At 33.0% G+C, this 16,253-nt stretch overlaps 1 protein-coding gene across 1 annotated transcript in view; it reads left to right on the top strand.

Moving 5' to 3' along the window:
* The window catches only part of FAM149A (family with sequence similarity 149 member A), a 641,502-nt gene that overhangs the window by 124,091 nt on the left and 501,158 nt on the right, over window positions 1–16,253 (top strand). Inside the window, exon 2 of the mRNA XM_044062512.1 lies at window positions 10,656–10,769. Within this exon, the coding sequence (XP_043918447.1) occupies window positions 10,656–10,769 (114 nt within the window). The remainder of the gene's footprint in view (window positions 1–10,655; window positions 10,770–16,253) is intronic.

Below are 16,253 nucleotides of genomic sequence, written 5' to 3'. Positions count from 1 at the left end.
AAGAAATTAGTTAAAGATGAAATATTGGAAATAAAGTTTGAAATAAGCTCACAGGGTCCTTTCCATATAAAAAACATATCATCCTGGTACCGAGTGTACCAGGCAACATTATGTTTAAAAAGATCATTATTAAATAGGAAGGACTTCTCCCAATGTGCCATCACACAATTGGCAAAGCTGCCCCCACAGGGTGACCCCATCGCCACACCTGTCTTTTGGAGGTAGATTTGACCTTCAAACCACATGAAATTGTTTCTCAATACCAAATCCAATAAAGTTTCAACTAAATATATACTGTGTTCTTTGATTTGTCTTTCATGCATAAAATCTCTAATCCATTCGAGACCATTATCTTGTGGAATAACTGTATATAGGTCCTTAACGTCTACTGTTAAGAACGTATAATCTTGATTGAAAGGAACTCTTCCTAGTTGTTCTAAAAAACTCCAAGAGTCCTTACAAATTTGATTTTCAGCTAGTATTAAAGGTTTCAAAACACTATCAACGTATTTGGCACATGAGTAAGTGATAGACCCTCTACCATCCACTATAGGCCTAAAGGGAGGGTCAAAAACACTTTTGTGTATTTTAGGTGTGCCAAATAATGTAGGTATTCTTGGAGAAATAATAGACAAATAATTGTACAAATCCATGTCTATAGAACTTTCTAGGAACAAATCTTGCAATATAGACTTAATTTTACTATAAGCTACATTGAGCTCATTACGACTAACCAATGCATAAGAAGGAGAGTTTACAAGTAACATCATTTTACTTACATATTTGTCATGGTCCATTAAAACCAATCCACCCCCCTTGTCAGGCTTCATTGCTCTAATTTTACAATTCTGTAGTAATGTAATAAAATCATACTCACAAGAACTAATATTTTTGATAGTTCTTTTAGTAGTATAAGAACTGTGACTTAAAGAGCGCATGTCAATTTCACACATCTTTTCAAATAATAATAAATTAGCGTGTAGGGGAGGATTAAACGAACTAGACACTCTTAGGCAATCAGAACTAACTTTGACTAACTTTTTAGAGAACAAGTACACATTTTCTCAAGCTGTGCCTAATGTAACATTACAAGAAGATGAGGCAGTAGTGGACAATATTTTGACAAGTATAAACGAGTTTGACAATAAATTGTATAAATGCAGGAAACTTCAGTTGGAGGTTTCTTACTTGGAAGAGTGCTTGAGTAAGAAAATCATTCCTAAGGGCCTAAGGCAATGGAGATATCCAGTGGGTCTAGTGGAAGGATCGGACTTTCACAAGACTTTATTGGAGCTCTTTAACAAACAAGGTTTTGAATGTATTACGGTTCTAGTAAATCAATACAAAACTGAAATTATTTCTTTAAAGAGTGAATTGGAAATTTTGGAACATATTATTATATCTCATCCAGATTTTTTACAATACAATTATGATTATAAACGCATTTTTACTAGTATTGAGGCATCTATTTGCAAATTATTAAATGGTAAGAAGAAAAAAATAACTAGAGATTTGCAACAATACCAAGAGGGTAAGGCCTACTCTAGACCACCAGTGCTTTTTTCATCCTTGGGTACAAACCCTGTACCCCAAGAATCATCAGGTAATGAGCACCAGAGTAATAATGACACTGACTTGACAAGTGATAATGGTGCTGATGTTCAGCAAGGGCCGGTTGTTTGTCGAAGTGAAAGAATCAATAAGTATAATAATAACAATAATAATAATAAAAATAACCAAAAGAACTTTTCCAATGCCTCATATAGTGCTGTTGTACAACAACAAAGGGATTCTGAGTACAAGAATCAACCTGGTCCTAGTGGACAACAGGGTTTTCCAATGGCCAGCACTATCAACAGAAAACATTGAACTCGAACAACAAAAATCGAGGGCGTCAGAAAAACAGACGCAATCAGCGCAGTCGGTGACTGAATTTCCAAATGAGGGGCCCCAGATTTTAAATGCTCATAGCAACGACTTTTGCATTTACAATTTTACTATGCTGCAATTGCCTTATGAAATTATTGAATTTTTTTCTAAAGGGTTTTCCTTTATACCTGATGCTCACATGAATGTGGTCAAAACTCTAATTGACCTTAAGCTTTTTGTTCATAAGCTTAATTTAAATGCACTTTTAGGACCAGCTAATATTAGTTCTGATTGCCTAAGAGTGTCTAGTTCATTTAATCCTCCCCTACACGCTAATTTATTATTATTTGAAAATATGTGTGAAATTGACATGCGCTCTTTAAGTCACAGTTCTTATACTACTAAAAGAACTATCAAAAATATTAGTTCTTGTGAGTATGATTTTATTACATTACTACAGGATTGTAAAATTAGAGCAATGAAGCCTGACAAGGGGGGTGGATTGGTTTTAATGGACCATGACAAATATGTAAGTAAAATGATGTTACTTGTAAACTCTCCTTCTTATGCATTGGTTAGTCGTAATGAGCTCAATGTAGCTTATAGTAAAATTAAGTCTATATTGCAAGATTTGTTCCTAGAAAGTTCTATAGACATGGATTTGTACAATTATTTGTTTATTATTTCTCCAAGAATACCTACATTATTTGGCACACCTAAAATACACAAAAGTGTTTTTGACCCTCCCTTTAGGCCTATAGTGGATGGTAGAGGGTCTATCACTTACTCATGTGCCAAATACGTTGATAGTGTTTTGAAACCTTTAATACTAGCTGAAAATCAAATTTGTAAGGACTCTTGGAGTTTTTTAGAACAACTAGGAAGAGTTCCTTTCAATCAAGATTATACGTTCTTAACAGTAGACGTTAAGGACCTATATACAGTGATTCCACAAGATACTGGTCTCGAATGGATTAGAGATTTTATGCATGAAAGACAAATCAAAGAACACAGTATATATTTAGTTGAAACTTTATTGGATTTGGTATTGAGAAACAATTTCATGTGGTTTGAAGGTCAAATCTACCTCCAAAAGACAGGTGTGGTGATGGGGTCACCCTGTGGGGGCAGCTTTGCCAATTGTGTGATGGCACATTGGGAGAAGTCCTTCCTATTTAATAATGATCTTTTTAAACATAATGTTGCCTGGTACACTCGGTACCAGGATGATATGTTTTTTATATGGAAAGGACCCAGTGAGCTTATTTCAAACTTTATTTCCAATATTTCATCTTTAACTAATTTCTTAGAATTTACATACCACATTCAACATGACCAAATTAGCTTTTTAGATGTGCTTATTCATAAAAACTCTGAAAAAGCTAAATTTAACAGTACAATATATAGGAAACCTACATACTCAAACTCATTCCTCTATTATACAAGTTGCCACCCTCCCCACCAGAAGAGAGCTGTTATTAAAGGACAAATGGTGAGGGCGGCAAGAATGATTTCCAAAGAGAATGATTTTTTTACACAAATGTTCCCATCTGGAATCTATGTTTATCAAAAGAGGCTATCCTGTTTCTTTAATCAAAGAAATTTCTTTTGAGGTTATTAATAAAAGAAATTCAGGATTTTTTAAGCCCCTTTTAAGTACATCTGATGATATTATTAGAGCAGTCAGCCCAAAAATAGATGTTATCTGTAATAAAGTTGAGAACTTCCACACAAGTTTTTTATGTACTTACAATTTAGACAGTATTTTAATTAGAGAAATTATTAATAAAAATTGGGTTTTAATTAAGGAAGATACCAGTTTGAGTAAATTATTGGGTGATAAACCGAAAATCACCTATAGAAGAGGTCCTAACATTAAGGCACTACTTGAATGTCCTACAAAAAAGGTTAATGGTCACAATAAAAGAATGGTTAAGTGTGGAAGATGTAACCAATGTAAGTTTTTGTGTATTGATAAGGAGGTAATAATCAGGAATGTTCATTACAAGATCCAAGGTAAACACTCATGTTTATCTAAAGCAGTAGTTTACTGTGCCCTATGCCAAGATTGTCCTGCGTTTTACATAGGTAAAACCGAAAGGGAATTGAGACAGTGTATTTATGAACACCAATATGCAATAACTAAACGGGACAATAATAATGCTTTGGCAAGACATTTGGCTTATAACCCTAACCATAGTTTTAGATTTGTAGTATTACATCAGGTGACACCAGATCCTAGGGGTAGTCCGTGGCAATTAGATTTAGAATGCCATGAACTTTATTGGCAGATTAGAACTATAGCTTATGTCCATCCTGGCCTTAATGAGTTTGTTTCCATAAAATGTGTGCTTAGAAAATTAGCGTTGAAAAGATAACTTCATTTATGTTCTGTTTTTTTAAAAAAATTTATATAAGTTAAAATTCACATAATGTATAAAGCATGTTAAGTTAGAGTACATAAAGAATAAGATATTTAACATGTTTTATAAACATTACAATTTTAGTGTACTTATTAATTCATAAATAACATTTAACAATAATTTTTAAACAGTTCATATATATTTATATTCATAAAGTTAATTAGATTAGTTATTTAGGAATTTTATATCTGTGATATGATAGATGAAATTAGTATTTATTATACTTATAATAATTTAGCATATTAAATGGATTTTAGAAGGTTTTTAAAATATTATTAGGTTGCTACTATTTGCAGTATCTACTATTTATTTAATAAATTACATATTTGTTAATTCATTTTTATTTAGCTGATTTTTGTAAATATGTGTATTGAAATATGTATGACTAGATTTTTATGGGCTTATTTAGTTTTAAAGCTTGGTGAAAGTAAAACTCTAGGCTCCAGCTTCACCAAGTGCTTTGCATGCTCAATTGATCTCTTAATTGATTATAATGATGTCACTTAGCAATTATGTTATAGCTATATAAGGAAGGTTAATTTGTGTATTGAATTGTCTGATGAAGGAAGGGTATTAACCCCACCGAAAGCGCTAACACAATAAATCATTTTGTCTGTTTGTAGCTACAAGTTTACTTGCTGCCTCTGTGTGGTTTTATATGGAATGATGTTTAACTCAGCAGGCAGCAGACAGGTTAAAGCTTCCATTAAGCATTCAGTGATAATACTCATTCTGGTACTGTTGTTTATATATTTACATATCTAATTTTTAACTTACCTTTTTCTTTTTGTAGCAGTGACACTTACAGGTTGATACCCAATGCTTCAATAATCTATTTTTGGAACCCTTTAATCTCTAATAAAACTCAGAAAGGCAAACCAGCAAACATAAAACTTGTAGAATCTGTCCAACAACACAAAGAAAGCAAACTTCCTCTAAGTTCACATGAAATAAAGTGAATGAAAGTGCTAGTTTAGGTGTCCGTGCTTTCTTGGTGTTGTTGGACAGATTCTACAAGTTTTATATAAACCTTTAATCTCTGTTCTTTTTTTGTATGCGCTGTGACAAGCTGTTCTTTGTGGCAGGAACATTGTTCAACAATACCCAAGCACATTTTGACCTCCTTAACTTAATGGGTCTTTGTTTATGCAATATCTTCCTGTATAAAGATGAGCTGTCTAACATAAGAGTTAATGGAGGACAGTATTCTGGACGGTAAGATATAGAGAAGCTAATAACAGAATGGCTGTATCTGTAATTAGAAGCTAGCTATTTTTTCTTATGTTACAGACACTGATGACTGGTGCTCATGGGACTATACAACTGTGATAAACCTGCAGATTTTATTGAGAGTGTTTTGAAGGAAAGCAGTGTTTTGGGAAGAATTCACTTGCAGTGCATTTCATGTAAGAGTATTTTAGGCAATAACAACTTAATCCCAGTGGCTCTCTTTGCTTTGAAAGTAGACAAGTTAATGCATTGTGTTTATAACTTAGTTGTGGTGTTTTAAATAATTTACCCATAGCTGTTGCAACATGGTGCTTAAATTAAAGTGAAGGGTTGAACACAATTATGTCTTTCTGTTTACTTCATTAGTATTGGTTTGTATTATTTAATGATTTTTTTATTTTTGCTAATTTTCTTTTTGTAAGACGTTCAAAACTGTCTCAAATGAGTGTGTGTGCACATATGGTGTGTGTGTGTGTGTGTGTGTGTGTGTGTGTGTGTGTGTGTGTGTGTGTGTGTGTGCATGTGTATGATAGACTGAGATTTTTCTCCCAGTGCTGTAATTGTGCTTAAATGCCCAAATGAGATTTTGGCTAGTCTAATAATCGAATAAAATGTCCTTACACTGCATTTTAACCTGACTTTGATGCTGTGTTGCAGTTATTATGTGCAAATAATAAAATAGCTTTACTCATAAAAACAAAAAGTAAAATCCACTTCATAAACATAACAGCTTATAGCTTACGGATATGTTTTACTAAAGGTACAATTTAAGCCAAGACTTAAAGTCCTCATTTTTGTCTTTTTCATTAATACAGTAAAAAGAGAGTTGTAGAGCACATAAAAATCTTAGTAGAAAGTGAATGAAGAGCCCCCTCTTTCATTTGAGAAATAAAAGCAGAACAAAGCAGTAATACAAAACGTCAGGAAAGAAAATTGGGTTGTGATAATGAACAAGTGATGCATATTTCTCCATAGAACTATAGCACGGGATTATTTCAGGAAAGTATAGCAGACACAGTGTGAAGTCTAGGAACATTTCAAAGGATTGTCACCGAACAGCTACTATTGGTTCCTTGTGAAATAATCATCTTTGCTCATTGGAAGGTAGCAGGCTGATAGATTTGACAAAATGTTGGAAATAGAAGTATTTCCCTATATTACTGATGTTCCTCAGAGTGCTCAGCATTCATGTAGTTCCATTTTCATTTTCCATGTCACATTATTTGTAAAGGTACAATATCTTGCATAGGACTTTAAAGGATTTGATATTTTCTGAAAGAAGAATTTATGAGCCCGATGCACCTTAACATTTTGAAAGAGTTAATTTGCCAGAGGAAACAAATAGCAGTTGACAGACTACATTATCTGTTGTAACTGCATAAAAGAACAACAAAAAAAACCTGAACCTGTAGCAAGGAAATTTAATTTCCATTCTGTCTTAAGCAGTCTAGCCCAGTGACTGCAAAATGGTCACTGCAACTAACAAATGGAGGCAGGAGAGAGTCAAACATGAAGAAGAAAGGTGTCTTTCCTGGCTGGAAGATTGGCATATGTCACAATGATGATTCTGTTAGGGCAGAGACTGAAGCAATATCCTACTAAGAAATGCAGAAGTGATGCAGGTAAACAATACTGTCTTCTACTGATGCACCTTTAAAAGACTGCAGTTCCATCTAGAAGAATGGTAGAATCTGCCATTTAGAAGGATACAACCAATTTGCTGCAGGTCTGTACTGATTTAGTGGATGTGTCTTAAGGTGGCAAAGCTGGGCAGGCCAGTAGATGAGGGAGCAGAGAGAAGAAACAACCAAGCAAAACAAAGCTACCCCTGAGCTGCTAAATTACTTTTTGTTCTTTTATTTACTAATACAACAACAGGTTTGGAAAAATACATGAATGTTACCTTACTGGAAGGAAAGTTCAACAGTAAATATGTGCTACTGTGTTTCCTACTGTATCCAAAGTGATGCTAATCCGAGGCTAAGAATCAATGAATACTACAGAAGATGAGATTTGCTAGATTTATTGCTTTACAAGTAATGTGCCCAGAGACACACACACACACACACACACACACACACACACACACACACACACACACACACACAGACACGTACACACACACACACACACACACACACACACACACACACACACACACACACACACACACACACACACACATCAAAAGATTCTGCATGTCAATTCCAATTTTTGACAAAAGTTTACTGGGTTGAACTTTAACATTACTGAGCTCACTGAACAGTGGCACTAAAGGATTTTCTCCTTACTCCCCCTGTTGTGCAGTCTCAGAGTTAGTATATTTATAGATGCAGTGGGGGAGGTCCCTCACCACCACTAAAAATTTGTAGTTCTTTTTTTACTCTTGGTTCGATTAATTGCATTATCATTCTGTCCCTGGGTCATTACCTAAAGGGTTCTTGGATTGGAGCACTTATCTGGCTAACAAACTAAAGTAAAACAAATAAATATAACTGGTGAAATTCCATATGACTTGCGTACTGCTGACATGATCTCATTTGTTAGTAAATCATTTTACCCGACATGTACAAAAAAAAAATAAGTTAAAGGATTGGTGCAGCAAGTATCTGGCATTGTAATGTAAAGAAGTGCATTTATAAAAACTGCAGACTTGCACATTGATATGAATTATAGCAATGTCATAAAATCCTTTAGCCCTTCTACTTTAAAATTACAGTAACCTGTTTCTGAAAAATGTAACTTATTAGAGGTTAATAGCTTGTATAAATGCACGTTGAGTGCTTTGCATCAATAATTAGGAGTTTGAGAATGAAGTTTAAGATCTTAGAATTATTACACACTTTGAGTTGTATAATTTGTCTGGTAAATATTGTTATATTAGGCATTACTCTAAACCTAACATTATTGCACATATTGTTTAAACATATAATTTTCTGTTTTTTTTCTGTTTTCTGTGATTTTGGATGGATCTGGTTAGCACTGATACTCTGCATAAGGGAATAAGAGTATTTTTGATGTACATTTCAATGAGTTCATTCTGTTTTTGGTTTGTTAGTATGAGCTTCTGGGAAGTGAGATGGAGGTCTTCAGTTTTCTCTTCTCCTTTTTCAGTTTCTCTGCAGCTGGTTGAGGTGAGTTTCCTTGAATGTCAGTAGCCCTAAGGAAAAATTCCAAATAATATAGTGTTAATCACTGTTTTCCATAGGAAATTATTATTGGTGCAATAGCTGTATGTGTCTCCTTGGATGAAGACTGAATTCTCGAGCCTCATTTGCCTGAAGTTCAGCCGTTGAGGACAACAGATCCTTCACAGTCACTGGCAGAGTTGTGCAGGCAGTGTGGCCAATTTTACGGGCAATTCCCTCTTTTTTGATTTGGTGTAACTGTGAAGTTGGTATATGTAAATTTAGGGGTGTGTCCCTACACATCAGGGGGTGGTGCATGAGTGTTTAACCTCCTGCAAAAACACATAAAAAAGATTGTTTGGACCTTTTTAAGGGGGATGGAACTCAGGGATTCCGATCTTCGATAGCTTGAGTTTTAACACTCATAGTGGAAGTATGTTATGTCACCGCAATGGTTCACATCTTTTAGGAGATTTCTAACTTCATCGAGTTTGTGTGACTGTGTAGTTGGTACATATAAGTTCGAGGGTGGGGCACCCCCCACACACATCTGGCTGTACAGGAGGGCTTGCCTCCTTAAAAAAAGGTTTAAAATAAATTTTTTCGCCCTTCTGTTTGTTGGGTATTATTTTTCGGCATTTCAGCTGCTCAGAGTTGTGGAGGTCTGCATTTCGTACTAGAAACCTATGCTTGAAATTACTTAACATCTTTTTGTTGTTTTTCTATGGTATTTTTACCTTCTTACTCTTCTGTAAATTACTGTCTGAGTGAGTTCATTCTATATTTCCATTTTATATATAATATGTTTTTTTTATGTCTCCATGAACCTATTACTTGCCGCTGTCCTTTTTATACTGTGGCAAATACTATGCTTTGCTTGTTATACTGCCAAATATTCATATAAAAGCAGTACTCCAACTTTTGTGATACAGGCAATGCAGTGCAACACTCTTGTTACTGGAGCATTTTTCCTCCATAACTAGCGTTTTTAACATGTTACTTCATATTTAAACAAAGAATCTAAGATACAAACACAAATGGCAGTAATCAGAATGACATTTCATGAAACAAAATGCATGAATCACAATTTGCACTAATATTTGGAATTTATGTTTTCACTGGGGGTCAGGATCCTCCACACATGCATCCCACATCCCATATGCAGGGATTCACTACCTAAGACACCTTACTTGAGATAGTGAGCTCTCAGGTCATTTTCCTTTAAGGAAAAGATAATTTCCTTAGGATAAATTAATGAATATTTTGCAGTCCAAGCTTTCTTGTACTTTATTATTTAAATGTAGCAACTGTATTTTTGTGTCATATAGTTAACACTTGGTAACTAGGGTTGGGGGTTGGTATAATGGTTAAGGTGTTTACTTCACAGAGACAAGCTACAAGGCATGATTTTCATCTTTGGAAATGAAATTGGCTATGCTTAAAAAGGCCCGCAAAGGCAGCTAGCCTTGTACTTACCCTATGAACCCATCTAAGTGAACTGGCACAAAAACCTTTTCCAGCAATGCCCTAAGCCCAATATCAATCACAGACACAATGTAAGAGCAAGACTACATACCATACCTTGTAACATATGAGGCTATTTAGTTCAGATTGCGCACTGGCTAAGAGGAAGCATAGTATGTGCATTATATTTGCAAATATATCCATTCCATGTAGAGTTTGAACAGTAATAATTGCTACAGAGGTGTCTAAGAAACATAATCAGCCCCACAAACATAATTTCCACACAGTAGTAAAATTCTGTTTCTCCTTGGTGTTTGTATAAATATGGTTATGGAAATAATTATGGAAATGCGTCTGACATCATTGTTTTATTCATGTTTTTGTATCGTATATGATACAAGCTTCTGTAAAGGTACAAACAAATGAGAATTAGCTCAGAAAGAGAGGTGGCACAATGTTTTATAAAAGGACTATCATGTCACCGATAAGCAATTATTGTTGCAGTTTCAGATTTGACTTATTGTATCTTTTTTTTAATTAGGAAGGCGATATCAAGAAGAACAGGCAATCAGCATTTGCGGGAAAGGAAAACTGAAAATCTTCTTCCAGCACATTTTACAAAGCATGTGCAAGAAGCTATCAAATGTTATCAGAGGTACTAGATTTCTTATTTGAATGAATTTTTACATTATCCAGATGACAAAAACAAACATGGGTCGAATACAGAGAAGGAGAAAGACAATAAAATGTTCTGACAGGACAGATGCTGTGCACATTTTCCCCTAATCATACAGTTCCAAAATGTGATGTTAATTCATTTTTTTATTTTCTTAGTTTGTTGTCTGCAAGTAAAAAAAATGATAAAAGAATATGTATACTGGCAATTAAATTTAATTCAAATATTCCATTTATTAGACAGACAAATCTCACTGAGGCAAAACCTTTTTTACTGGGTAAGCTGTGAAAACTACTGTGTTATGACAAGGGATATCTCAGAGTAGACAATCAACATCCAATGAAACAGGAGTAATAAGTTATGCTTATCCACAGAGGGTGTAGAAATGCTTAAACTGCAAATGACTTCTGTGTGATCACTTGAAATCTGAGTGTTCTATCACACCTGATCCAGAACTGAATTCACCTGTAGAACACGATAAAGATCAAAATAAGTATTTTTACAGAACGATAAGTCCTCCTGCACCCTCTATGGGGGAAAAATGCATACCTCCAGCTTATATAAACTAACTTCACAGCTGCACAACAGTGAGGTAAAGAGAATCTTCCTGTAGAGCGAAAAGTTGTCTTGTACAAAAGGTGGCCCCACAGTGCTTATCAGTCATGAATACAAGCACTGGTAAAACAAATTTGATTGGTTATTCTTAGATAGTTTTAAGCCATGTAACTGGGCATTGATCACATACAGGAAAGCCATAGAAAACCACTTTACACAGTAAGCAAAGTCCAGTATGAGTCTATGGACCTCTTGCTGAGATAACCAAACACTTAATGCCATCCTTATATCATCCACAATATATTTTAGAAAATATGCAATATAAACATTGGTCACATTGGATTGATAAGGTATAGAAAAGGTGCTGAATCCTAGAAATATAAATATTATGGAAATGAAAATATATGACATGAGTAATAGCAAAAAAGCAGATCAGCTGCATTTTGTGACTAAGTGTCTAGAATAAAGGATTAAAACAAATAAATTTTATTATAAAAATATTAGGAAAATAAAATGTATAACATATCAGGAATGATAGTCTCAGTGTGAGGGCATGCTCCTACCACACATAAACATGCATTTAGCATAATTAATCACTGGTATGTACAAATGTGATATGCACATATACACAGAGAAATTAATGCAAGAAGTCAAGGGCATGGTTGAAAGATGAAGTCTTTCTTGTTGGTGTTTTTCATGTAATGTATGATGCAGAGTAATGTAATAAGAGGACAGATCAGGGGTATAGAAATGATTGCTTGATTTATTCTCACAGCATCATACTACAGCCTAACACCCCCCCCCTTCAACAGTACAAAAGCATGCTCATCTTTGAATGGTGATGACTCCTCTCCATTCTGGAAAAGCTCGCTTTTTCAGATGCCTTGTTTTCAGGTAAATAATATTGTCTGTAGCATGTCATGTGCAGATTTATGTTATGAAATGAATTATGACTTAACTGTAAGTAGTGGAAGCTTTCGTGGGAGGCACACAGAAAAGAAATGTCCATAAAAAGGTTGAGCAGTGCCATTGGCACAACAGGTAACACATGACTTTGGTGCAAAAGGCTGTTGGTTCTATTCCCACAGCAGAAGATTGATTGCTGACACTATTGTGCAGCATAAGAAAGGTGATGTACTCTTGAGTGTGCTATTGTTCAGATGAAATGTTAAACTGTGGCCCTATCTGCTTCAGTCAGTAGTAGCTCAGGTGGATGTAAAAGAACCCATGACATCTATTGAAAAGAGTATGGATCCTATATTTTAAAATGATCATATTTATTTACATTCCATATACATAATTTACACCATATATACTGTATACATTATTTACAATGCTCACAGAAAACAACATAACTTCATTTTACAGCCTCAGCAACAGAAAAAAACAATACTCATTTCTTACTTTCTGACCCATATTCTAGCTTCGATAACCAAAACCTTATTTTTTAACATCATACCTAAATCCCATTTTTCATTAAGTATAATTTCTTTCACTCTGTGATTTCAGATCAACCATATAATACAAAACATTGTTATCAATTCTTTTTACACAGTTTCTACTTTCATTCTTATAATATCCAAATTCAGTCATGCGCATGCTTAATGTATTTGCTTCTGTGAAAACCTCTAAATAATTCAAATCCAAAAGCCTCTTCCATAAAGTTTTTACTCTTCTACACCCTAAAATAACATTTTAAGTAGTTTCAAATTCATTACAATAAAAGCAAATTCTATCCTTTTTACTTTTGAAAGGCGTATCCACCTTCACTGGTAATTTTTGTATTGTCAACCTCCATAAGAAATCTTTTTTTTTTTTTTTTTCAAAACAAGTTTATTGTTTTAACATATAAGAGAAATATCATAACAATTTTATACAAATAATTAAAAATAGGTATTATTATAATATTCAACAAAACAACTAAAGTATTTACAAAGACATCCACTACAATCAGATCAATTAATTAAACTAAAATACTGTGCTATTGAAATTAGAATTTTTTTAACAAATTTTGTAAATTATCCCATACAATAAAATGTGATGTTTTTCTAGTTGTTCTCATTCTAATTGTGCTTATTTCCATATGACACATTATATTCATAACATTTTTAAATTCATTGAACGAAGGAGGTGTATCTGAAATCCAATTTCTAGTTATTATTTTCCTAGCCACTGCTAGGATAGACCATAACAAGGGAAGCTTAATCTTTTTAACACATTGAGGTACAGGTGTGTTGAATAATATAAGAGACTTAGAAATAATGAAATTATCTGTAAAAGAGCCTGCAAAAATTCATTAATTGACTTCCAGTATTCTTTCAACTTCATACAGTCATAAAACATATGAGCCCAGTCAGCATTAATTTCTACATTACATCTCTTACATAGATTATCTTTATTATTAATTGTATTCATCATCAAAGGTGTATAAAAAGATCTATGTAAAAATTTCCATGTATAAAGTCTCCAGACAATGGAAGATGTAGTTCTATAAGAAGATTCCAATATATATTGTTTATCTTGTTGAGTTGGTGGGTCCCCATTAATAGAGGTGAAATAATTCCAGTATGAATCTACATTGTAAAAGTTTCTTGTCTGATAATTTTATGTATATATGAAAGTTTACCTTTATCAGAAACTTTATGCTGTAAATTTATTATCAAGTAATCAATCAGTTTTGGAATAGATTCTTTAACTGTTATAGACATTAGATCTATTCTATCAATGAGATGTTGTCTAAAGATCTGAACCTCTAACCAGCAAGTTTCTCTTAGATCAAATTCTTGTTTTAAGAAATCTAGATTTTTAACTTTATTATCAGATATCAGCTGATACCAGTACTTTAGATTATTATCTATAGCTAAATGAGCTCCTTCAGAAGTAGATGACATAAGCATACCCTGAGTATAGATTATAGGGAATACAATAAAATTCCATTCCCTGTACTTAGGGTGCATGAATATAAAGTTACGATAACTAATAATAATATTTAATGGGTAACAGACCATATGTTTAGGTGTAATAGGTGAAGTACAAAATTCCTTTAGCAACCACAACATGGAGTTATTTATAATCATATTTTTATGTGTTAAGGAGATTTTCATGAAGTGCATACTAATTAGCTCCCAATAATCTTTCCATCTTGCGACATATGACCGATCTATTAATAAAGTAATAACTTTTATAATAGAAGAGATAATATATAAATTAAAGTCTGGAAAAGAAATACCCCCTTGAGACCAGCTATTAGTATGTTTCTTTAATGCAATCCTAGGTCTATTAGGTGCCCATAAGAAATTTAACATTAGTGTATTCAGTTTCTTGATAGTTATTTTTGTAGGTGAAAGTATTATTGATTGTATTAAGTATAAAATCTTGGGGAATATTATCATTTTAATAATTGTAAGTCTCTCCTCCATAGTAAAAAACATATTATTCCAGGTATTAAAAAGATTTTGTATATTAAGAAAACAGGCATTATAGTTATTGTATATAATAGATTTAATATCTTTAGATAGTATTATACCTAAATAAGTTATCTGACCTGAGTTGGGTATATATTTAGTAAAATCACTAATGAGAGTATTTTTTCGTGTATATATAGGTAGTATTTTAGTTTTTTCTTCATTGAATATTAAACCAGAAATACTTTTAAAATTCATCATTTTATCAAATAAAGACTGCATAGAAGAATTAGATCCTGCTGATGTAATTAGAACATCATCTGCAAAAAGTTGAATTTTTGATGTTGTATTTTCTTCTATTTCAAAACCCTCTATGTCAGTACTGTTTCTAATCAAATTAGCCCAAGGCTCCATTACTAAAGTGAATAATAGTGGAGAAAGTGGACATCCTTGCTTTGTACCTTTAAGAATGGGTATTTTTGTGAAACATATGTTCCTACCTTAATATAAGCCAGCGTTCCTTTGTATAAATGCTCAATTAAATTTACAAATGCATCAGAGAAATTTGTGCATTTCAGTAAGGTAAACAGATAGTCCCAACTTACTGAATCAAATGCTGAACCTATATCAAGACTAATAAGTGTTAAATCTTTCTTTTTCCTATTTGAAAAATCAATTAATGTTAAAGTTCTTCTTATATTATCAAAAGTATTTCTATTTACAATGAAGCCCGTCTGATCTATGTCTATAATGCCGGGCATAATTGTCTTCAATCTATCAGCAAAAATACTCATAAACATTTTATAATCAACATTAAGTAATGAGATGGGTCGATATGAAGAACATCTAGTTGGATCTTTATTAGGTTTTAAAATTGGTGAAATAAATGTATATTGCCAAGATGGGGAGTTATTAACTCAGTTTGGGCCAGAATAAAAACCTTATGTATTAATGAATATGTAGTTTTAGAAAGGATTTTATATATCTCTGGTATAATACCATCATTACCCGGTGCTTTGTTTGATTTAAGCTTATTTATTTGTGTAATAACTTCTGTATATGAAATACTCTTGTCCAATAGTTTAATCTGTTGTTTATTAAGCTTTTATTCATGTTTGTGGTTATAAACTCCTTTATTTTATCTTTAGGTTCCATGTTAATGTTGTTATGGTTAATCTTGTGAAAGTGATTTCTAAATTCATCCAGTATTTCTGGTATACTAGAAACATTCTTCTTTTTCCTTAGAGAAAAGATTTCTTTGATATGGTTTTGTTTATTCAATCTTTTGTTTTATTTTTAAGTCTATGTAAGTATTTGGGGCTTATTGAATAAGACAAAACTTGTATTTCTCTAAAGTTATTTTAACTTTATGAGTTAAAATTTCTTTGTATTTCTCATTTAGTTTGTTTATTTCTTCAATAACTTTCTTGTCCATAATATTTTCTTTATTATTATGTTTATAAGAGTCTAGTTTACTTTGAATATCTAACAATTCCTTATCCCA

This window comes from Protopterus annectens, chromosome 2.part1 (genome assembly GCF_019279795.1).
Source record: "Protopterus annectens isolate FY-2018-M chromosome 2.part1, PAN1.0, whole genome shotgun sequence".
Classification (NCBI taxonomy): Eukaryota; Metazoa; Chordata; order Ceratodontiformes; family Protopteridae; genus Protopterus; species Protopterus annectens.
This window is presented reverse-complemented; position numbering and strand designations above follow the sequence as displayed.